Consider the following 24,834-nt stretch of genomic DNA (forward strand, 5'->3'; position numbering starts at 1 on the left):
TTAAAATGTTTTGTTTATTTGCAAGTGGATGTTTGCCAATACCCTCTGTTTGTTGAATATTTGATCTCACTGGCAGCACTCCCAAGGATGTATTCAAACTATTTTTTAAGGTGTGCTAAACCAAACTTTAGGTTTGCGATTTGCGGGGGCAAGATTATTAACCAAGTTGCTGGTTATTAGACATTTTAGAGGTATGTTTTAAGAATGCTTCTTGCTTTCAGCGAGCATAGTAAACACAGAAAGGTATGTGCATATTTTTATTTTCATCGTTTCTTTAGAAAAACGAGTGCCGAAAATGGCGGCGGTCTGCAGCATTAAGATATTTTCAGCACCAGATCTAATGGAGAAAAAGTGCAATTTTTTGCAGTCGTTTCAATTACCTAATGCTGAAAATTAAATAATCTACACACCAAATAGAAATGTTTAATCAAAATTCATAAAAGCAAAATGATACTGAGAAAGCCTGAGATAAAATTAAGACCAAACTAAAAAGCCTCCAGGACCAGCGTTCTCTTTATGAGCGGCCCAGCAGTGAAACGGTTAATTAGAGTAATTAGCAAACACTACACAATGCAGACTGATATGTATGGTTCTCTTATTAACAGTTTCACTGTTGGCCCACTCACAAAATGAGCCTTAGAGGGAACACTGTCCATGACTGATTACTGTGTTTTGCCTATGGGTTTTTGCACTCAAACAGGGCCCCCAAAAAACATTTTTCTATATTATACCATGTTATATCAGGCTGCGTAAGAAGCCACAAAAGCCTGCAGGTCCCCAGTAGGAAGGTCTAGTGGGACTAGCTGGTCTAAGCAATCACACACATATTTTTAGGTAATTTTGTAACTGGAAAAGGCAGAAAAACATAATTTATTTAAGAACTTACCTGATAAATTCATTTCTTTTATAATGGCCATGAGCTAGTGACGTATGGGATACACATTCCTACCAGGAGGGGGCAAAGTTTCCCAAACCTCAAAATGCCTATATATACACCCCCCACTTCACACATACTTCAGTTTAATGTATAGCCAGATAGTGAGTAAAAAAGCATACAAAAAAGAGGAACTGGAAAATAATATTGTGCTTTTATAAAAAAAAAATATAACCACCAAAAACAGGGTGGGCCTCATTGACTCTTGTCAATTTGAAAGAAAAGAATTTATCAGATAAGTTATTACATAAATTATGTTTTCTTTCATGTAAATGGCAAGAGACCATGAGCTAGTGACGTATGGGATAAAATATTCAAGATGTGGAAGTCCACAGAAGAGTCACTAGAGAGGGAGGGATTAAATAAAAACAGCTATTCCACTGAGCAATTAAATCCAAAAGAACAAGTTCTTCTTATAAACAGAAAAATCAAACTGAGGCAGCTGCCTGAAGAACTTTTCTACCAAAGACTGCTTCAGAAGAAGCAAATACATTGAAAACAGAATTTATGTTTACCTGATAAATTACTTTCTCCAACGGTGTGTCCGGTCCACGGCGTCATCCTTACTTGTGGGATATTCTCTTCCCCAACAGGAAATGGCAAAGAGCCCAGCAAAGCTGGTCACATGATCCCTCCTAGGCTCCGCCTACCCCAGTCATTCGACCGACGTTAAGGAGGAATATTTGCATAGGAGAAACCATATGATACCGTGGTGACTGTAGTTAAAGAAAATAAATTATCAGACCTGATTAAAAAACCAGGGCGGGCCGTGGACCGGACACACCGTTGGAGAAAGTAATTTATCAGGTAAACATAAATTCTGTTTTCTCCAACATAGGTGTGTCCGGTCCACGGCGTCATCCTTACTTGTGGGAACCAATACCAAAGCTTTAGGACACGGATGAAGGGAGGGAGCAAATCAGGTCACCTAAATGGAAGGCACCACGGCTTGCAAAACCTTTCTCCCAAAAATAGCCTCAGAAGAAGCAAAAGTATCAAACTTGTAAAATTTGGTAAAAGTGTGCAGTGAAGACCAAGTCGCTGCCCTACATATCTGATCAACAGAAGCCTCGTTCTTGAAGGCCCATGTGGAAGCCACAGCCCTAGTGGAATGAGCTGTGATTCTTTCGGGAGGCTGCCGTCCGGCAGTCTCGTAAGCCAATCTGATGATGCTTTTAATCCAAAAAGAGAGAGAGGTAGAAGTTGCTTTTTGACCTCTCCTTTTACTGGAATAAACAACAAACAAGGAAGATGTTTGTCTAAAATCCTTTGTAGCATCTAAATAGAATTTTAGAGCGCGAACAACATCCAAGTTGTGCAACAAACGTTCCTTCTTCGAAACTGGTTTCGGACACAGAGAAGGTACGATAATCTCCTGGTTAATGTTTTTGTTAGAAACAACTTTTGGAAGAAAACCAGGTTTAGTACGTAAAACCACCTTATCTGCATGGAACACCAGATAAGGAGGAGAACACTGCAGAGCAGATAATTCTGAAACTCTTCTAGCAGAAGAAATTGCAACCAAAAACAAAACTTTCCAAGATAATAACTTAATATCAACGGAATGTAAGGGCTCAAACGGAACCCCCTGAAGAACTGAAAGAACTAAGTTGAGACTCCAAGGAGGAGTCAAAGGTTTGTAAACAGGCTTGATTCTAACCAGAGCCTGAACAAAGGCTTGAACATCTGGCACAGCTGCCAGCCTTTTGTGAAGTAACACAGACAAGGCAGAAATCTGTCCCTTCAGGGAACTTGCAGATAATCCTTTTTCCAATCCTTCTTGAAGGAAGGATAGAATCTTAGGAATCTTAACCTTGTCCCAAGGGAATCCTTTAGATTCACACCAACAGATATATTTTTTCCAAATTTTGTGGTAAATCCTTCTAGTTACAGGCTTTCTGGCCTGAACAAGAGTATCGATAACAGAATCTGAGAACCCTCGCTTCGATAAGATCAAGCGTTCAATCTCCAAGCAGTCAGCTGGAGTGAGACCAGATTCGGATGTTCGAACGGACCCTGAACAAGAAGGTCTCGTCTCAAAGGTAGCTTCCATGGTGGAGCCGATGACATATTCACCAGATCTGCATACCAAGTCCTGCGTGGCCACGCAGGAGCTATCAAGATCACCGACGCCCTCTCCTGATTGATCCTGGCTACCAGCCTGGGGATGAGAGGAAACGGCGGGAACACATAAGCTAGTTTGAAGGTCCAAGGTGCTACTAGTGCATCCACTAGAGCCGCCTTGGGATCCCTGGATCTGGACCCGTAGCAAGGAACTTTGAAGTTCTGACGAGAGGCCATCAGATCCATGTCTGGAATGCCCCACAGTTGAGTGACTTGGGCAAAGATTTCCGGATGGAGTTCCCACTCCCCCGGATGCAATGTCTGACGACTCAGAAAATCCGCTTCCCAATTTTCCACTCCTGGGATGTGGATAGCAGACAGGTGGCAGGAGTGAGACTCCGCCCATAGAATGATTTTGGTCACTTCTTCCATCGCTAGGGAACTCCTTGTTCCCCCCTGATGGTTGATGTACGCAACAGTTGTCATGTTGTCTGATTGAAACCGTATGAACTTGGCCCTCGCTAGCTGAGGCCAAGCCTTGAGAGCATTGAATATCGCTCTCAGTTACAGAATATTTATCGGTAGAAGAGATTCTTCCCGAGACCAAAGACCCTGAGCTTTCAGGGATCCCCAGACCGCGCCCCAGCCCATCAGACTGGCGTCGGTCGTGACAATGACCCACTCTGGTCTGCGGAATGTCATCCCTTGTGACAGGTTTCCAGGGACAGCCACCAACGGAGTGAGTCTCTGGTCCTCTGATTTACTTGTATCTTCGGAGACAAGTCTGTATAGTCCCCATTCCACTGACTGAGCATGCACAGTTGTAATGGTCTTAGATGAATGCGCGCAAAAGGAACTATGTCCATTGCCGCTACCATCAAACCTATCACTTCCATGCACTGCGCTATGGAAGGAAGAGGAACGGAATGAAGTATCCGACAAGAGTCTAGAAGTTTTGTTTTTCTGGCCTCTGTCAGAAAAATCCTCATTTCTAAGGAGTCTATTATTGTTCCCAAGAAGGGAACCCTTGTTGACGGAGATAGAGAACTCTTTTCCACGTTCACTTTCCATCCGTGAGATCTGAGAAAGGCCAGGACAATGTCCGTGTGAGCCTTTGCTTGAGGAAGGGACGACGCTTGAATCAGAATGTCGTCCAAGTAAGGTACTACAGCAATGCCCCTTGGTCTTAGCACAGCTAGAAGGGACCCTAGTACCTTTGTGAAAATCCTTGGAGCAGTGGCTAATCCGAAAGGAAGCGCCACGAACTGGTAATGCTTGTCCAGGAATGCGAACCTTAGGAACCGCTGATGTTCCTTGTGGATAGGAATATGTAGATACGCATCCTTTAAATCCACCGTGGTCATGAATTGACCTTCCTGGATGGAAGGAAGAATAGTTCGAATGGTTTCCATCTTGAACGATGGAACCTTGAGAAACTTGTTTAAGATCTTGAGATCTAAGATTGGTCTGAACGTTCCCTCTTTTTTGGGAACTATGAACAGATTGGAGTAGAACCCCATCCCTTGTTCTCCTAATGGAACAGGATGAATCACTCCCATTTTTAACAGGTCTTCTACACAATGTAAGAATGCCTGTCTTTTTATGTGGTCTGAAGACAACTGAGACCTGTGGAACCTCCCCCTTGGGGGAAGCCCCTTGAATTCCAGAAGATAACCTTGGGAGACTATTTCTAGCGCCCAAGGATCCAGAACATCTCTTGCCCAAGCCTGAGCGAAGAGAGAGAGTCTGCCCCCCACCAGATCCGGTCCCGGATCGGGGGCCAACATTTCATGCTGTCTTGGTAGCAGTGGCAGGTTTCTTGGCCTGCTTTCCCTTGTTCCAGCCTTGCATTGGTCTCCAAGCTGGCTTGGCTTGAGAAGTATTACCCTCTTGCTTAGAGGACGTAGCACTTTGGGCTGGTCCGTTTCTACGAAAGGGACGAAAATTAGGTTTATTTTTTGCCTTGAAAGGCCGATCCTGAGGAAGGGCGTGGCCCTTACCCCCAGTGATATCAGAGATAATCTCTTTCAAGTCAGGGCCAAACAGCGTTTTCCCCTTGAAAGGAATGTTAAGTAGCTTGTTCTTGGAAGACGCATCAGCTGACCAAGATTTCAACCAAAGCGCTCTGCGCGCCACAATAGCAAACCCAGAATTCTTAGCCGCTAACCTAGCCAATTGCAAAGTGGCGTCTAGAGTGAAAGAATTAGCCAATTTGAGAGCATTGATTCTGTCCATAATCTCCTCATAAGGAGGAGAATCACTATCGACCGCCTTTATCAGCTCATCGAACCAGAAACACGCGGCTGTAGCGACAGGGACAATGCATGAAATTGGTTGTAGAAGGTAACCCTGCTGAACAAACATCTTTTTAAGTAAACCTTCTAATTTTTTATCCATAGGATCTTTGAAAGCACAACTATCTTCTATGGGTATAGTGGTGCGTTTGTTTAAAGTGGAAACCGCTCCCTCGACCTTGGGGACTGTCTGCCATAAGTCCTTTCTGGGGTCGACCATAGGAAACAATTTTTTAAATATGGGGGGAGGGACGAAAGGAATACCGGGCCTTTCCCATTCTTTATTTACAATGTCCGCCACCCGCTTGGGTATAGGAAAAGCTTCTGGGAGCCCCGGGACCTCTAGGAACTTGTCCATTTTACATAGTTTCTCTGGGATGACCAACTTGTCACAATCATCCAGAGTGGATAATACCTCCTTAAGCAGAATGCGGAGATGTTCCAACTTAAATTTAAACGTAATCACATCAGGTTCAGCTTGTTGAGAAATGTTCCCTGAATCAGTAATTTCTCCCTCAGACAAAACCTCCCTGGCCCCATCAGACTGGTTTAGGGGCCCTTCAGAACCATTATTATCAGCGTCGTCATGCTCTTCAGTATCTAAAACAGAGCAGTCGCGCTTACGCTGATAAGTGTTCATTTTGGCTAAAATGTTTTTGACAGAATTATCCATTACAGCCGTTAACTGTTGCATAGTAAGGAGTATTGGCGCGCTAGATGTACTAGGGGCCTCCTGAGTGGGCAAGACTCGTGTAGACGAAGGAGGGAATGATGCAGTACCATGCTTACTCCCCTCACTTGAGGAATCATCTTGGGCATCATTGTCATTGTCACATAAATCACATTTATTTAAATGAGAAGGAATTCTGGCTTCCCCACATTCAGAACACAGTCTATCTGGTAGTTCAGACATGTTAAACAGGCATAAACTTGATAACAAAGTACAAAAAACGTTTTAAAATAAAACCGTTACTGTCACTTTAAATTTTAAACTGAACACACTTTATTACTGCAATTGCGAAAAAATATGAAGGAATTGTTCAAAATTCACCAAAATTTCACCACAGTGTCTTAAAGCCTTAAAAGAATTGCACACCAAATTTGGAAGCTTTAACCCTTAAAATAACGGAACCGGAGCCGTTTTTAACTTTAACCCCTTTACAGTCCCTGGTATCTGCTTTGCTGAGACCCAACCAAGCCCAAAGGGGAATACGATACCAAATGACGCCTTCAGAAAGTCTTTTCTAAGTATCAGAGCTCCTCTCACATGCGACTGCATGTCATGCCTCTCAAAAACAAGTGCGCAACACCGGCGCGAAAATGAGGCACTGCCTATGATTTGGGAAAGCCCCTAAAGAATAAGGTGTCTAAAACAGTGCCTGCCGATATAATCTTATCAAAATACCCAGATTAAATGATTCCTCAAGGCTAAATATGTGTTAATAATGAATCGATTTAGCCCAGAAAAAGTCTACAGTCTTAATAAGCCCTTGTGAAGCCCTTATTTACTATCTTAATAAACATGGCTTACCGGATCCCATAGGGAAAATGACAGCTTCCAGCATTACATCGTCTTGTTAGAATGTGTCATACCTCAAGCAGCAAGAGACTGCTCACTGTTCCCCCAACTGAAGTTAATTGCTCTCAACAGTCCTGTGTGGAACAGCCATGGATTTTAGTGACGGTTGCTAAAATCATTTTCCTCATACAAACAGAAATCTTCATCTCTTTTCTGTTTCTGAGTAAATAGTACATACCAGCACTATTTTAAAATAACAAACTCTTGATTGAATAATAAAAACTACAGTTAAACACTAAAAAACTCTAAGCCATCTCCGTGGAGATGTTGCCTGTACAACGGCAAAGAGAATGACTGGGGTAGGCGGAGCCTAGGAGGGATCATGTGACCAGCTTTGCTGGGCTCTTTGCCATTTCCTGTTGGGGAAGAGAATATCCCACAAGTAAGGATGACGCCGTGGACCGGACACACCTATGTTGGAGAAATGGTAACATTTAGTAAATGTATGCAAAGAAGACCAAGTTGCTGCTTTGCAAATCTGATCAACTGAAGCTTCATTCTTAAAAGCCCAAAAAGTGGCAACTGGTCTAGTAGAATGAGCTGTAATTCTCTGAGGCGGAGACTGCCCCGCCTCCAAATAAGCTGTGTGAATCAAAAGCTTTAACCAAGATGCCAAAGAAATAGCAGAGACTTTCTGACCTTTCCTAGAACCAAAAAAAGACAACAAATAGACTAGAAGTCTTCCTAAAATTCTTAGTAGCCTCAACATAGTATTTTAAAGTCCAAAGAGTATAATGATTTTTCAAGCGAATTCTTAGGATTCGGACACAAGGAAAAAACAACAATTTCCCTACTAATGTTGTTAGAATTCACAGCCTTAGGAAGAAATTTAAACAAAGTCCGCAAAACAGCTTTATCCTGATGGAAAATCAGAAAAGGAGACTCACAAGAGAGAGCAGACAATTCAGAAACTATTTTAGCAGACGAGATAGCCAAAAGGAACAATACTTTCCAAGAAAGTAGTTTAATTTCCAAAGAATGCATAGGCTCAAAAGGAGGAGCCTGCAAAACCTTCAAAACCAAATTAAGACTCCATAGAGGAGAAATAGACTTAATGACAGGCTTGATACGAACCAATGCCTGAACAAAACAGTGAATATCAGGAAGTTTAGCAATCTTTCTATGAAATAAAACAGAAAGAGCATAGATTTGTCCCTTCAAAGTATTTGCAGACAAACCTTTATCCAAACTGTCCTGAAGAAACTGTACAATTCTAGGAAATCTAAAAGAATGTCAAGATAATTTATGAGAAGAACACCATGAAATATAGGTTTTCCAAACCCGATAATAAATCTTCCTTGAAAAAGATTTACGAGCCTGCAACATAGTATTGATTACTGAGTCAGAGAAACCTCTATGACTAAGCACTAAACATTCAAATTCCATACCTTCAAATTTAGTGATTTGAGATCCTGATGGAAAAACAGCCCTTGAGACAGAAGGTCTGGCCTTAAAGGAAGTGACCAAGGATGGCAACTACACATTCGGACAAGATCCGCATACCAAAACCTGTGAGGCCATGCTGGTGCTATCAGAAACACATGCGATTGTTCCATTATGATCTTGGAGATCACCCTTGGAAAAAGAACTAGAGGCGGAAAAATATAAGCATGTTGGTAAGACCAAGGAACTGCTAACGCATCCACCATCTCTGCCTGAGGATCCCTGGACCTAGAAAGGTATCTGGGAACTTTTCTCTTTAGATGGGAAGCCATCAGATCTATTTCTGGAAGACCCCACATCTGTACAATCCCCCAGATGCAAAGTCTGACTACTGAGATAATCCGCTTCCCAATTGTCTACACCTGGGATATGAATCGCAGAAATTAGACAAGAGTTGGATTCCGCCCAAGAAAGTATCTGTGATACGTCTTTCATTGCTAAAGGACTGCGAGACCCTCCCTGATGATTGACATATGCCACAGTTGTAATATTGTCTGTCTGAAAGTGAATGAAAAGTTCTCTCTTTAATAGAGGCCAAGCTTGAAGGGCCCTGAAAATAGCACAGAGTTCTAAGATATTGATTGGTAACCTTGCCTCTAGAGGATTCCAAACCCCTTGTGTTGTCAGAGACCCCCAGACAGTTCCCCAACCTGAAAGACTTGCATCTGTTGAGACTACAGTCCAGGAAGGACGAACAAAAGAGGCCCCTTGAATAATATGATGATGGTCTAACCACCAAATCAGAGAGAGTAGAATGCTGGGATTTAAGAATATCAATTGTGATATCCAAGTATAATCCCTGCACTATTGATTCAGCATGCAAAGCTGCAGAGGTCTCATATGAAAACGAGCAAAGGCGATCGCTCTGATGCTGCAGTCATGAGATCTAAAACTTCCATGCACATAGCCACTGAAGGGAATGATCGAGACTGAAGGTTTCAACATGCTGAAACCAATTTCATTCATCTCTTGTCTGTTAATGTCATGGACACTGAATCTATCTGGAAACCTAAAAAAGGTGACCAATGCCTGAGGAATCAAGAAACTCTTTGGTAAATTGATCCTCCAACGATGTCTTTGAAGAAACAACACTAGTTGATTTGTGTGAGATTCTGCTAAATGAAAAGATGGAGCCAGTACCAAGATATCGTCCAAATAAGGAAACAATACCCTGCAATATGAAAAGAGTGGGGGGAAATAGGTTGGGTGTGTGTATTATGTAAATAGATGAAAATAATCTGTAAGAACAGAAGATTCAGTTCAATAGTATGTTGTTAAAAGCTGCTGTGCAAATAGACTGTATAAGGTGTATATATGTACATACACTAGGATGGCGGTGTTTCCCCCCAAAACACCTCCCACCATTCAGATTCCAATGAAGCAGTAACAATCCACTGTAGATGAAATTTTGTAATAAAGGTGACTCACCACTCACTGCCTCCTTGGAAAAGGGGCAGCCTTGTTCTTAGGTGCTGTGTCCCCTTTGTTGGGGATGTCCGTCCTATTCTGCTCACCTCCGGCTTTTAGCAATGATATAGCAAAAATGCTTTAGCTGGACATATGAAGTATTTCTTCTTTACAGCATCCGTGGTTTCCCAGCTGTCCCTTTAATGTTGCAGTCTAATGCAGCAAGCTTCTAGCTACCTCTCACAGTATTTATCCTTACCTGTGCTCACTGTCTGGCCTTTTTGAGAACTGCAGAAAAAATGTGTAGCAGGAGCACCAGGTGAAGTGATAAAAGTATAAATTTTTATTAAATGCAAAAGGGTATATACCCCGGGTAAGAACACACAAAAAAGAAAAAAGTAACAAACAGATGAACAATGGCTGACCGGTTTCGGCTGTTGCCTTACTCCTAGCCTGCTTAAAACAGATTGACAGTTACTGCCTTAAAAACCCTCATCTGAGTTACCATTGGTTCAGGGGCACACGCCCCAAAATCTCAGCTTCATTCAATTAAATGATCATTAAATGACACCTGAATCTCTACGGTACATGGTTCACAAAAAGCATGCAAATATACAAAACAAAAACTAATACACCTTAACACTCTTAGAGTTTCGAATAATGTTGATCTTTGTTCTGTTATTGTGTCTGAATATGAATTTATGCATGCTGTGATTGTGTGCATGCTAAAACATATACCTGTGTACAAGTAGTTGTTAAACTTGCCGATCGCTCCGGCTGTGTGTGAAAGTGCTTAATGTTTTATTCATTTAGGAGGGACACTTTAGTCTGTATCATATGCTTTAGTGAATGATAGATTTCTTTAAAGTTTACCTTAAAATTTTTGCATTTAGCCTCGTTTTTTATCGTCCGCTCACTGCTGTGTGGCTTGCAAAGGGTGTCCGCCCATGTCATTGTTCAAAACATTCTGATAGGTTGAAAATCGTAAGATTTGGCCAATCACCCTGCAAGTCTCACTGCACAAGTCTGGAACGGAGAAACACAGTTTCCTATTGGGTCCCTACGCTTGCAGTGTCCTCCTATTCGTGACATATGCATGTTTGTTAGCAACCGACTGTGGGTAAAATCTGCAATTAGCTTTTCATTCCATGTGGAAAAATAAGTTTAATGGGGTGAAAATATGACAAACAATGAATAGATAGAGAACTAAAGTCTAGGATCTACAAGTTCCTAATACAAGATAATGCTGCCAGTTTAAGGAGATATTAAGGTATGATGTAAATAGCTTGTAGTGTAATATCTAGATTGTAACTATCTAGCTTATAGTATAGTGAGTGGCCCCCCTACAGTGTGCCTATTATCTAAGGAAAGATAGTTACCAAATGAAGATATTAGACCTGAATTATAATTTGAATATAAAATGGAGGAATAAACTGCATTGTGCAGTGGTTTAATTAAGGAATGATACTAAAAAGGAACAATTCAACTAGGGAAATCAAAAGATACCAGGTATGGCACTTTTTGATTTGCTATGTGTGGTGTGAACTAGCCTCGGTTACCAAAAATTAATTAAATCAAATTCTGAGTTGAGGCCTTCTGGAACTCTCCTTTTTAAACGAAATATCCAGAAGGCCTCTCTTTCACCCAATTTACGAGTCCTATCTCCCCTTTTGGTCTGGATAGGTACTCTCTCAATGATTGTCCACGTAAAGAATCTCTTATCTTTATTGTGAACATTCGAAAAGTGATTGATTAATGGAGTGGTGAGAGCACCTTCTTTTATATCCAGCAAGTGTTCTTTAATCCTGACTCTAGCTTCCCTTGTTGTGAGTCCTACATATTGGAGCGCACAATGTGTACATGAGATCAGATACACCACGAAGGTTGACCTGCAATTCAGGCATAGCTTCTTTTGAAAATTCTCACCTGTGACCAGGGAACAAAAAGTATCCCCTGTAGTAACCCTTTCACAGGCCTTGCAGGTAAGATGGTTGCTCCTAAAGGTGCCATTAAGTCTTAACCAAGAAGACCCATCCGTCTGTTCTTGTTTTAATCTCGTAGGTGCAACCATGTTGCCTATAGTCTTGTTTCTTCTGTAGGTGCATCTGATACCCTCTGACACAGTTTCTTTAAGAGCATCATCAGCTAGCAATAGCTGGTAATTGTTCTTAATGATCGGGCATATCTGGGTATACTGCTGAGAGTAATCCGTCGAGAATGTGATTTTCTTCTCGATTTTCCTTTCGGTCTCTTTTCTATTCTGTTTTAGAAGGTCAGTTCTACTGATCTTGGTGACAGAATTCCTCTCTTTCGAAATAATTGACCTGGGGTATCCTCTTTCTAACAGTCTGTTCGACAGTTCATCCGCTTGTTGCTCATATGTACTGTAACTCGTACAATTTCTTTTTAACCAATGGTAACTCAGATGAGGGTTTTTAAGGCAGTAACTGTCAATCTGTTTTAAGCAGGCTAGGAGTAAGTCAACAGCCGAAACCGGTCAGCCATTGTTCATCTGTTTGTTACTTTTTTCTTTTTTGTGTGTTCTTCCCCGGGGTATATACCCTTTTGCATTTAATAAAAAATTATACTTTTATCACTTCACCTGGTGCTCCTGTTACACATTTTTTCTGCAATACCCTGCAATACCCTGCTCTCTGATTACAGATAGAAGGGCACCGAGAACCTTCGAAAAGATTACTGGAGTTGTCACTAGGCCAAATGGAAGAGCGACAAATTGGTAATGCTTGTCTAGAAAAGAGAATCTCAGAAACTGATAGTGATCTGTATGAATCGGAATGTGAAGATAAGCATCCTGTAAGTCTATTGCGGACATGTAATGACCTTGCTGAACAAAAAGCAGAATAGTCCTTATAGTCACCATCTTAAAAGTTGGGACTCTTACAAAATGATTCAAATACTTCAGATCCAGAACTGGTCTGAATTCATTTTCTTTCTTTGGGACAATGAATAGATTTGAAAAAAAAGCCAGACCCTGTTCCTGAAGCGGAACTGGTATAATCACCCCTGAACGCTCCAGATCTGAAACACATTTCAGAAAAGCCTGAGCTTTCACAGGATTTGTTGGAACATGAGAGAGAAAGAATCTTCTCACAGGTGGTCTTATTCTGAAACCTATTCGATACTCTTGAGAGACAATGCTCTGAATCCACTGATTCTGAACAGAATCTGCCCAAATGTTTTGAAATAATTTCAATGTGCCCCCCACTAGTTGAACTGGATTGAGGGCCGCACCTTCATGCAGTCTTGGGGGCTGGCTTTGGCTTTTTATAAGGCTTGGATTTATTCAAACTTGAAGGAGTGGTTTTCTGTTCTCTATTCTGACGAAAGGAACGAAACCGATTAGAAGCTTTAGATTTACCCTTAGACTTTTTATCTTGGGGCAAAAAACTCCCTTCCCCCTAGTAATAGAAATAATAGGATCCAATAAAATTATTACCCTGGAAAGATAGAGATAGTGATCTAGATTTAGATACCATGTCATCATTCCATGATTTAAGCCATAAAGCTCTTCTAGCTAGAATAGCTAAATATATAGATTTAACATCAATCTTGATGATATAAAAAATAGCATCACAAATAAAATGATTAGCATGTTGAAGCAAATGAACAATGCTAGACAAATCAGGATCTGTTTCCTGATGTGCTAAGCAATCCAACAAAAAAGTTGATGCAGCCGCAACATTAGCCATAGAAATGACAGACCTGAGAATATAGCCAGAATGTAAATAAGCTTTCCTTAGACAAGATTCAATCTTCCTATCTAAAGGATCCTTAAAAGAAGTACTATCTTCCATAGGAATAGTAGTATGTTTGGCAAGAGTAGAAATAGCCCCATCAACCTTTTCACAAAACTCCAAATTAGCCACTGGTAAAAGATAAAACATCTTAAACCTAGAAGAAGGATTAAAATAAGCACCAGGCTTAGACCATTCCTTAGCAATCACATCAGAAACCGCATCTGGAACAGGAAAAACCTCAAGAGTAGTCACAGGAGGTTTAAAAACAGAATTTAAACATTTACTGATTTTGTTATCAAGAGGATCCTCAATACCCAAAGTAACCAATAATTCTTTCAACAAAGACCGAATATATTCAATCTTAAAAAGAAAGAAAATTTATCAATTTCAATGCCTGAAGTAGGATCTTCTGAACCAGAGAGATCCTCTTCAGAGGAGAATATTTCAGTATGTTGTCGGTCATTACAAATTTCATCAGTTTTATGAGAAGTTTTAAAAGACCTTTTACGTTTATTAGAAGGTGGAATAGCAGACATAGCCTTCTGTATCAGCAATATAATTTTTTATATCAACAGGGATATCATGTACATTAGATGTTGAGGGAACAACAGACGCTGTACTAGTACTAATAGAAACATTATCGGCATGCAAAAGCTTATCATGACAACTGTTACATAAAATATCCTGAGATATAATCTCAGCTTGCTTACAACAGATACACTTAGCTTTGGTAGAACTGTGTTCAGGCAGCATGGTTCCTACAGTAGCTTCTGAGAATCAGACTGAGACATCTTGCAAAATGTAAAACAAAAAATAAAATTTAAACAAAATATTAAATTTCCTCATATAGCAGTTTCAGGAATGGAAAAAAATGCATATGTTAAATAGGCAGAAAAGCAAACAGCATAGCCCTCTAGAATATAATGAGAGCAGGGAGTATAAAGGAAGTGGGGTAATATAACCAAAAAAATATTTGGCGCCAACTATGACGCACAACACAAAGTGAAATGTTTTTAGCGCCAAACATCCGGAAATGATGCAACTTGCGTCATAACAGGCGCGACTTCGTGCCAAACATCCAAACATCAATAAATATGCATAAAATTACAAAACTTGCAACACTATAGACGCAAATTTGCGCCAAAAATGATGCAATAAATAACAGCATTTTGCGCCCTCCCGCAAATTTTAAGGAAAAACAAGTCAAATTGGGAAAAAAAGACTAAACCCAGGTAAGAAAATATTAAAAAATAACTTCCTAAAACATGATTCCGATACTGAAGCTCTTACAAACACTGTACTCTGAGAGGAATTGGGCTTCAGAATGCTTAGAAGAGCTTATCATAGAAGAAATCATAAAAATCAAGTACAAACTTTCTTCGCCACCTCCATAGGAGGCACAGTTTGTAAAAGTGAAGTATGTGTGTGGTGGGAGTAGTATTTATAGGCATTTTGAGGTTTGGGAAGCTTTGCCCCCTCCTGGTAGGAATGTATATCCCATACGTCACTAGCTCATGGACTCTTGCCATTTACATGAAAAAAAGCTAAAATAAGTCTGTGTGCCAGCAGAAGCCCATATCACCTCTCTCACTGAAACAATACATAATATTGTGTGTTGGTGGCCTTTGGCTTCCAGTACTCACCCCTCCGTTAGATCCTCCAAGGGCCAGGCCAGCCTGAGCTATCCTGCAAAGAAAAAAGCAATGAACAACTGCCATCACAAAACTCACCTGCCCCATATCAGATGTATCTGTCCTACTCATATTATAAAAACCTAAATATACCAAAATAGGCCTGGATCAATACGTTAGGTTGTCTACTAAAAATATATCGTTTTCATGGGTAAATAAAAGAAAAACAATGTTCTATTTGTGTTTAAATGGAGTGATAGAAAAAAATGATCCCTCATTTTAGGCGTTTTTCTCTGAAATTCCCGGTAGTGAAGTGGTTAAAGGGATAAAATAAAAAAAATTTAAAAAAAAAACATAATTCAGATAGAGAACAATTAAAAAAAAATCACAGCTTACTTCTATGATCAAATTGACCTCTTTCTCTTGGTATCTTGAGCACTATATGGCAGCAGTGTTTGTAACAATGTAGTGCACAAAACACATGCACACTTCTAAGCCTACCTTAGTAGGGAAGCAGCTCAGTTGCAACAGAGGAGACAAAGAGAAAGATGTATATTAGAGTTGTTGTTTTTACCTGCCCAATTATCATTCTCAATTGTGAAAGTTTAATTCTAACTTAAATGTCCCATTAAACATCATGAATTATATTTGAAGGTTTCTGAGGTTTTTAAACAAAATCAAGAGAAATTTAATATAATTTTATCCACAAAGGGGTTAAATCCAAAGTTGTGTTCAATAAATAACACATAACTAACCGATAAGAGCATTTTATTGCTCCTTTGTGTCCCCTCGGCTGTATTACATTGATCTACAATCGTAATGGCAGTCAAAGGGTTAAACATTAATAAAAAAAATACCTAAGCAGAATCTTTATGTATAATACAAAGATCATACTACAGAGAGATGTGAGCTGTCTGTGCTTATGCATAGAGTTATCACATATTACTAGAATCCAGCAGAAAAACTAAATGTGATTAGCACAGTTCTAATCTGCTATCTCTTCCTTTGTGAAAAGTAATGAATTTAACGTGGTTTACTACATGATTCAGCCATAGCATTTGTAGCTAAATGTACATGTTCAATCTTTGTAAAACAAATACAATTAGACTCAACATATATATCACATTTAAAGTCATTAAAGGCATCATCATATTTTACAATTCAATTTGGTGACTTTACGCGTTCTACCAATCTAATATGAACAATTGTCTGTTAAACAAAGGGGTTAAATCTTTGCTTGGTGAGGAATTTTGAAGATGGTGAACTAAATGCAGACATAAGAGTGTGAGATGAGTTTGCAGTATGCGTTAGATACACAGATAGGTCACCTTTGTATTTTCTCAGCCTCCTTGCGCGTTATGACGAAGTCAGTAACGGCTCGTCCGCATTTGGTAGGAGTGCACCCTGGGGGAGAGGAGACAAAAAAAAAAAAAAGAGAGAGAATTAGTTTTTTGCTTCCCTAGCATATTCGATAGAGCAATTATTCCATTCGCCATCAATCATCCACTTAGAGCCAGCGATAGAGATACAAGGGAGGATAGCCGAGTAATACAGATCAGAAAACAAAACTTTTATTTGATTAAAAAGAAAACAAAATACACAGAGACTCTTTTATCGATAATTACACACGTCCTGTGATTTAGCTGCAGTTAAATTGTCCTGAAACATCAGTGGGATTTTGAACATTTTTCCTGGCACGTAAACCTTTCTTTTTGTTTCAATCTAGAAGCTGGGGTGGGCGATTAGAGAAATGAGAACTGATGTTGAGATCACTGCAGGGGGCATCAAAATTGCCCAATATTATTACATTTAAAGTTTCACTGCAGTTTGTTAACCCTTGTCTCATCAAAAAGCAGCAATTTACTGCTGAGCAAGGGATAAAAGCTCTTTAAGAAGGGCAAGGGTTAATAAGCTTCCCAGAGGCCTTGGGGGGGGGATGCAAATTCCAATTAACGCCACACAGCTGTAATTAATTACAAGACAATGCATGATGTTTTCTTGCCAAGAATGTTCAATCATCAAATTAAAGGAACCCAGCGGGCACATCGCAGCAGACAACAATTACATCTATACGCCTCTGATTCCTTAAAATTCGTCTTCAGGTGCCCTCTTGGGAGGTCGGGTGCTGTTTCCATGTGAGCCAGCAACATCATAACCAATGTCTTATGACCAGAGGACCACGGGTTATCAGAAGACAGTCTGCATTACATCATGATGTTCCTGTTACAACTCTTGTTTTATGCACTTCTACTGTATCATTAAATAGACGTTCTAATGCTCTAATAACTGTTACTGACTGCACCCCCTGAGCAGAACATGTCCGGTGGCTCACGGCTAGTGAGAATGCCATTGCTGATTGGCTCACCGGCAGTTTCCATCTTGGAAAGTGCAATGCTTGAGGCTCCAGAGCAGGAATTTACCTGTGTGTTAATCCCATATAGTGAGCTTGGGTCAGTGATATAAAAATGACACGTGCTGTAACAAATTAAAGCATGCATTATGTTTTGCACAGCACCTTTTTACTTTACATTTGGACATTCCACATTTTAACTACAGAACTACTATCTATCTAATTATCATCTATGTTTGTCTGTCTGTCTATAGCTATCAATCTATATATATATATCTATCGTCACGCTATCACCTTGCCTATGCACCAGTATTCAAGCAGCACAACCAGTGGCTTGGATGATACAAATGAAGTCTTCACAAAAGCAATACACACCACTGCCAGTTCTCTGAGCTTGAATACTGCTGCACAGGACCTCACAGCATATGTGCGTATGCCAATGGAAAACAGAACTTTTACTAGAAGTATTTTTGCTAATAGTAAACTGCAGAAATGATTCTATTTAACATGGAAATGTCCACATGCATATTTCAATTTTGACCTTTCTTTCCCCTTAATGTCTGCATAATATTAATAGGGTTTTTACATCCCAAGAAATTGCTCTCTTGGTTTTATATTTGTATTTGAAAATATTGTTTTTGCTCATTGAAATTGTTCTCAGGAATATGCCCATTTAAGTGAACTGAACCTGCAGGAAGAGCAGACCTTAGTTTATCTCTCTGTAACAATTCTCTCTAAGTTTACACCACTGGTTTTTAAAACCTGACCCCAGGCCTCCCTAACAGGTCAGGTTTTCAGGATTACCTTGGGTGAGAGCCGGTTAATAAGCATGGTATATTAATCAGCTGATTATTTCACAAGTGCTCTAGTTCAGATATCTTCAGGTTTGAAAACCACTGATCTACACTGATATTTTGGTTTAACAAGTAATTTTGAAAATATTAAAGAGACAATGCAAAAGCAGCTGTTTCAAAATAAAGGCAAAGAATATATTTGTAAATTAATTAATATATTACAGTAGATAAAATGGATAATTGGGATATAAAATCCAAAAATGTGATAGAACATACAATTGTAATAAAAAAAACTTCTCAATTTACTTAGATTATGTAAAAGTCGCTACTCAAAGTTAGCAGGAACAACCATTTCTTGATTGGCGTTTTCTTTTGAAACCTTAGGAGAAAAATCGTATTTAGTACAAAGTATAACCTTCTCCTTGTGAATAATTAGAAATGGAGATCACAAGAGAAGGTTAACTCAGAAACTCCCATTGCTGAAGAGACTACAAATAGTAAGAATACTTTACAAGGTAAAAAGTAGATATCAATGGAATAAATTTGTTCAAACAAAGAACCATGAGAAAAGTAGATTCAGATTACAGGGTGGAGAAATAGGAATCACAATTGGCCTAATTCTAATGAACACCTGGACAAAAGTCTGATCCTAAGGAAATTTAGCCCAATTTCCTATGAAAAAGAACAGATAAAGCAAAAATTAGAATTAGTGGATAAACCCATATCAAGGCCATCCTGAGAAAAATTGAAGGCGTCTAGAAATCCTAAGGGAATACCCAGAAAACTATTCATAAATGCCTTCCAAAATCCAGTAATACATTCTTTGTGTTACAGGCTTTCTGGCCTGCATCAAAGATTCAATACCCGATTCCAAGAAAACTCTATGTCTCAGAACTAGGCGTTCAAGCTCTGCGCCATTAAGATTAGAGATCCTGATGAAATGAAAACCTTGAGACAACAAGTTTTGTCTCAGAGGAAAAAGCTATGGTGAGCTAAGAAAACATCTGCACTATATCCGCATAACAGGTCCTGCAGAGTCAGGCTGCAGCAATTAATATTATTGACATTGATTCCTGTTTGAATAAGTATGAATCTTGGAAACAGATGAAGTTCCATGGAAACACCAAGGCATCTTTAAGGAGAGCCTTTAGATCTTTTGATCTCACACAATAGCTTGGAGTATGTGATTTAAATGAAAGGTCATCAGATCTAGGTCCTGTAAGCCCAGTTTGATCTCTGAGTGATAAAACATGTCCTAATGGAGATACCACTCTCTTTAATGATAGCGATAGACCGCTGAGATGATCCACCTTCCAGTTGTTCACACCTGGTAAGTGAATTGGTAATATGGAGCAAAAAGTCCTCTCTACCTAAACAGAGTTTAGACACTTCTTGCATGGCCAGTGGAATGCAGATATTCCCCTTGATAATTTATGTAGGAAACTGCTGATATGTTATCGAACTGGAAAGAGATAAACTTTTACTCTTTCAATAGGGGACTTGGCTGAGAGCCCGAAGATTGCTTAATGTTCCAGAATGTTGAATGGTAACCTGGCCTCTAGAGGAAACCCAACTCCTTGCACTCTTCAAGAAACCCAGACCGCCACTCAGCCAGAGAGACTGGCGTACGTAGGCCAAGACTGACGAAGGAAGGATCTCCCAAGGGTCAAAGTTTTGAGTCCTCAAGAAAAAATAAATTAATTAACTGACGGAAAATCTAAAGCAATCTGTATACCAAATGTAAAAAAATCTTTGACTACTGAAGTAGCAAGCCATTAAAGGGGTCTCAAGAGAAAATGGGGCAAATAAACTGCTTCTGAAGCAGCTACCATAAGTCCCACCACCACTGAGCTATTGACTGAAGGTAGTGCAAGGTAGGTAGAGACACACCCTCTGAATCCTACAATGCAAAGTTCCATTACGAAACTAGATGCATAAGGATTGAGTCTAATATAACTCCTGTAAATGCTACCCTTGTAGCAGAATATAATGAGCCTTTGCGGTACATCAATACTCCAACCATTGTCTTGAATGAAGACAAAAACTGGAGAGAATGAGCAAAAGGGAAATAAGGAACAGGAAATAAGCTTGCACTAGTATTACATTCGGATAAGGAGCAACTGAAATGTCCTGAATCTGAGCACAGCAAGATTTCATTCAACATGGGTGGAAAACTGGCAATGTTTTTCAGATATACAAACTTCAGGAATTGAAAGTAATTCCTGTGTTTAGGGATGTGCCGCTAATATCACAGAGGTTTATACTAGCCATAAATTGACCCTTTGGATGAAGGGTAAAAAAAACTGTGAGGAATGTTCCCATTATACTAGTGGGAATCCTGACCAACATGTTTAGGGATGTTAATCCGGAACAGGACTGTAAATTCCTTTAGAGTAAAAAAAACTCTTGACCCTGAAGTTACACATGAACTGGGATTAATTTAATCCCCTATTCTCCAAATCCTTAAAGGTTACCACTTTAGAAGGATCTTTGGCAACATGAGATAGGGCCGCTGGTTATAAGGAAGATTCTGCAAAGAGAACAAAACTCTCGATCTCTTGAAGGGCAAACAGAATCAGTCCGGATATCCAAACTATTTTTCCTGATGGATCCAAAATATATAAACTTATACAAAGCTTATTGAAGCCGTACATGATATAAGTAGTAGCAGTGGTATTCATGTAAATCCATGTCCATATAAGCAGAGACTGTGTATATCTTTAGAAAGTAAATACACAACGTACATGATCCATGAAAATATTCATGATCAATGCTCAGTGTCTGCATGATAAACAGATGTCCATACATATAAATTACCCATATAGTAGGTATAGAAGAGATACCAACATACCTTATCTCTAAAGGATCTCCACTGTAAATGAAAACATTCATAGTCAATGTTCAGTGTCTGCATAGAACCTATTTGCATACATATAAATGACAGATAACAGATAGAAAAGAAATACCACTAGATCTTATCTCTAAAGGATCTCTGTTGTATTCAAATACGGATAAATCCTGCAGAATTGCATTAAGAAATAAACCTGCAGAGTACAATGCATGAAAGGTATTTCCCTAGAACAGGGTTCTTAAAACTACAGGTCGGGACCCATTAGTGGGTCACAACACCATGTTTACTAGGGCACGACTTATGTTTGTGTGTTGTAGGAGATTGTGTGTGGTGTGTGTTTGTTTTGTAATAGTGCAGCGTGTGTGTTATATGAGAGTTTGTGTGGTGTGTGTGTTGTATGAATGTGGTTGGGGTGTGTGTGTTGTATGAGAGTGTGTTGTATGAACAGTTGTGTGTGGTGTGTGTGTTGTATGTGTGTGTGTGTTGTACGAGTGTGCAGTGTGTGTGTTGTATGCATGTGGGTGGGGTGTGGGTGTTATATGGCAGTATGTGTGGTGTGTGTGTGTTGTATGAGATTGTGTGTATTGTATGTTGTATTAGAAAGTGTATGTACTGTATGTGTGTTTTGTATGAAAGTGTATGTATGTGTTGTATGAGTTTGTGTGTGTTGTACGTGTATGTTGTATTAGACTTAGAGTGTGTGTTGTATGAAAGTGTATGTATGTGTGCGTCATGTGAAAGTGTATGTATGTATGTGTATGTTGTATGAAAGTGTATGTATGTATGCGTGTGTTGTATGAAAGTGTATGTATGTATGTGTGTGTTGTATGAAAGTGTGTGTTGTATGACAGTGTGCGTGTGGTGTGTGCTGTATGTGTGTGTTGTATTAGAGAGTGTGTGTTGTATGAAAGTGTATGTATGTGTGTGTTGTATGAGAGTGTGTGTGTGTTGTATAAAAGAGTGTGTGTGTTCTTACGCAGCACCACTTCACTGGCTTACCAGGCATGTCAATGCATCTGCAGCAGTATCCAGTAGAGAGCCTACCAAGTGCAGGTATCGAGTACCGCAGAGGATTGCAGTAGGAAATACCTGCTGTGCACATAACAGGGTATTCCTGTGTACCTGTATTATTCAGCTGCTGTAGAGTTTGTCTTCTATTTTCTTTGTAAATTATACTTCCTATTATCTATTTTTCTTCGTTCTCTTGCTATCTCTATTTGAAAAAGCAGGAATGGAAGGTTAAGAGCCAGCCCATTTTTGGTTCAGCACCTTGGTAGAGCTTGCTGATTGGTTTGCTACATTTAGTAACCAATCAGCAAGAGCTACATAGGTGCTGAAATAAAAATGGGCCGGCTGTTAAGTTTACATTCTTGCTTGTGCAAATAAAAATAGCATGCTCTATTTGAATCATGAAAGAAAAAAACTTTGGGTTTAGTATCCCTTCAAGCTGATATGGGTTCTTGACCTCCTCCTAGTGGCGGGAAATATAACCCATATGTTATGAAGATCTGTGCACCATCATCATTTTACAAAAGAAATTGTGTTTTGTATCAGTATGTGACAGTTTGCTGTATATAGGTAAATACTGCCCAGTGATTGGCCTGCACTGCTCTTTTTCGAGTGGTATACAAACTCATTTACAGCAGGCCTCTTATTTGACACAGCAAAGCAGATAATGTAAGATAATGTAAAATGGCTTACAAGGACTGAATCTCTGGATTAGACGTGAAACAAATGCAGAATATTGTGGCTGGTGGTAACATTCTGCTTTTTTCAAAGACGGATTTATTTGTGTAATAGTGCAACACACACGGATCTGTGTAAATCCAGATTAAAATAATAAATCCAGATTAAAATAATAAATCCAGCTCCAAAAAAAGCCGTATGCTGCTATCCGTGGCCATTGTCAGCAATCATTTGTATAAACTAATGCCGAATGCACATTGACTCTGGATTGCTCTGAATTGCAAAACCCTGAAAATATGGCAGCGTTAAAAAAAAGAAAAGATTTAAAATGTATGTTTATGCAGATATTTAAAGGGACAGTCAACACCAGAATTGCTGTTGTTTTAAAAGATAGATAATCCCTTAATTACCAATTCCCCAGTTTTGCATAACCAACACAGTTATAATTATACACGTTTTACCTCTGTAATTACCTTGTAACTAAGCCTCAGCAGACTGCCCCCTTATTTTAGTTCTTTTGACAGACTTTCATTTTAGCCAATCAGAGCTCTCTCCATGGTAAATTCACGTGCATGAGCTTAATGTTATCCATATTAAACACATGAACTAATGCCCTCTAGTGGTGAAAAACTATCAAAATGCATTTAGATTAGAGGCGGTCTTCAAGGTCTAAGAAATTAGCATATGAACCTCCTAGGTTTAGCTTTCAACTAAGAATACCAAGAGAACAAAGCAAAATTGGTGATAAAAGTAAATTGGAAAGTTGTTTAAAATGACATGCCCTATTTGAATCATGAAAGTTTTTTTTGTACTTGACTGTCCCTTTAACAATGCAGTTCTATAAATACACTGTATATATAACTGCCCCTTTAAGTCCAACAAATGATAAAGAAGTGAATGTGGTTAAGCTCAGTGTCTTGAACACATTGCACAGATCACAGCTTTAGCCTTTAGTCTCAAAGGTATAAATCTACTATCTGGCAGCTGCAGCCCCAACGTGAAATATTTATTTAAAGGGACAGTCTACACAAAAATTGTTATTGTTTAAAAAAGATAGCTAACGCCTTTACTACCCATTCCCCAACTTTGCACAACCAACAGAGTTATATTAATATACTTTATAATGTTTAAACCTCTAAATTTCTGCCTGTTTCTAAGCCACAAGGAAAAAATTGTGGCAATCCTGGAGATTGTGAATAAAAGTGGCTCAGCCAGACAGTGCCACACCTGGTTTGCTTTTATTTGTTGTGTGTGCCTTTCGCTTTTAAACACGGTTTGTTTAAATAAAGACTTTTATTCACAATCTCCAGGATTGCCACAATTTTTTCCTTATGCCATTGCCAGTGATTCCTGGATGATCGCGCTGTGGGGAGGTGTGTGTTTTCATCTTACTGCTACAGGTGAATCTTCAGCTTGATTGTCATTACGGATTGGTCCCTGCTGATCGACATCAGAACCAGCCAATAGGATCCGGCGCTTGCCGAAAGTGGAGAGACGCTGTACATACCCAGACCCACATGGACGCCAAGCAGCAGAGCCGGCAGAAGGACGAGCACTCGACTGAGGTACAAGGTACCCGTGCATCGGAGATCCATATATATACCGGTAAACGCTTGGGCAGCAGTGGGGGGACTGACTTGGGCACAGACGGTGCAGCATTGGAAATTGTTATAACGTATTCCATTTGAAGGCTGGTCCATCGCTCATAATCCACCTAATAGTAGCTGTTTAAAAGTGACGTAACTCACTACATTCATTGTTTTTGCACTACTGAGTCCTTTTTTTGTATGATTGTTTCTAAGCCACTACACTCTTATCACATGCTTTTTTTATTAGCTTTTCACAAGGGACTGCAAGTTCATGTGGGCCATATAGATAACATTGTGCGATAACATTGTAAATGGCGATCTGCAGAGGCTTAGATACAAAGTAATCACAGAGGCTAAAAGTGTATTAATATAACTGTTTGCTTTGCAAAACTGGGGAATGGATAAAACATGATCTATCTTTTTAAACAATAACATTTTCGGAGAGGACTGTCCC

General features: G+C 39.5%; 1 protein-coding gene across 1 annotated transcript in view; it reads right to left on the bottom strand.

Moving 5' to 3' along the window:
- The window catches only part of OGFOD3 (2-oxoglutarate and iron dependent oxygenase domain containing 3), a gene marked incomplete in the record, with an annotated part of 739,577 nt that overhangs the window by 529,518 nt on the left and 185,225 nt on the right, over positions 1 to 24,834 (bottom strand). Inside the window, 2 exon segments of the mRNA XM_053709794.1 lie at positions 15,123 to 15,165; positions 16,439 to 16,514. Of these exon segments, the coding sequence (XP_053565769.1) occupies positions 15,123 to 15,165; positions 16,439 to 16,514 (119 nt within the window).

The sequence above is a fragment of the Bombina bombina genome, chromosome 1, assembly GCF_027579735.1.
Source record: "Bombina bombina isolate aBomBom1 chromosome 1, aBomBom1.pri, whole genome shotgun sequence".
In the NCBI taxonomy this organism is placed as follows: Eukaryota; Metazoa; Chordata; class Amphibia; order Anura; family Bombinatoridae; genus Bombina; species Bombina bombina.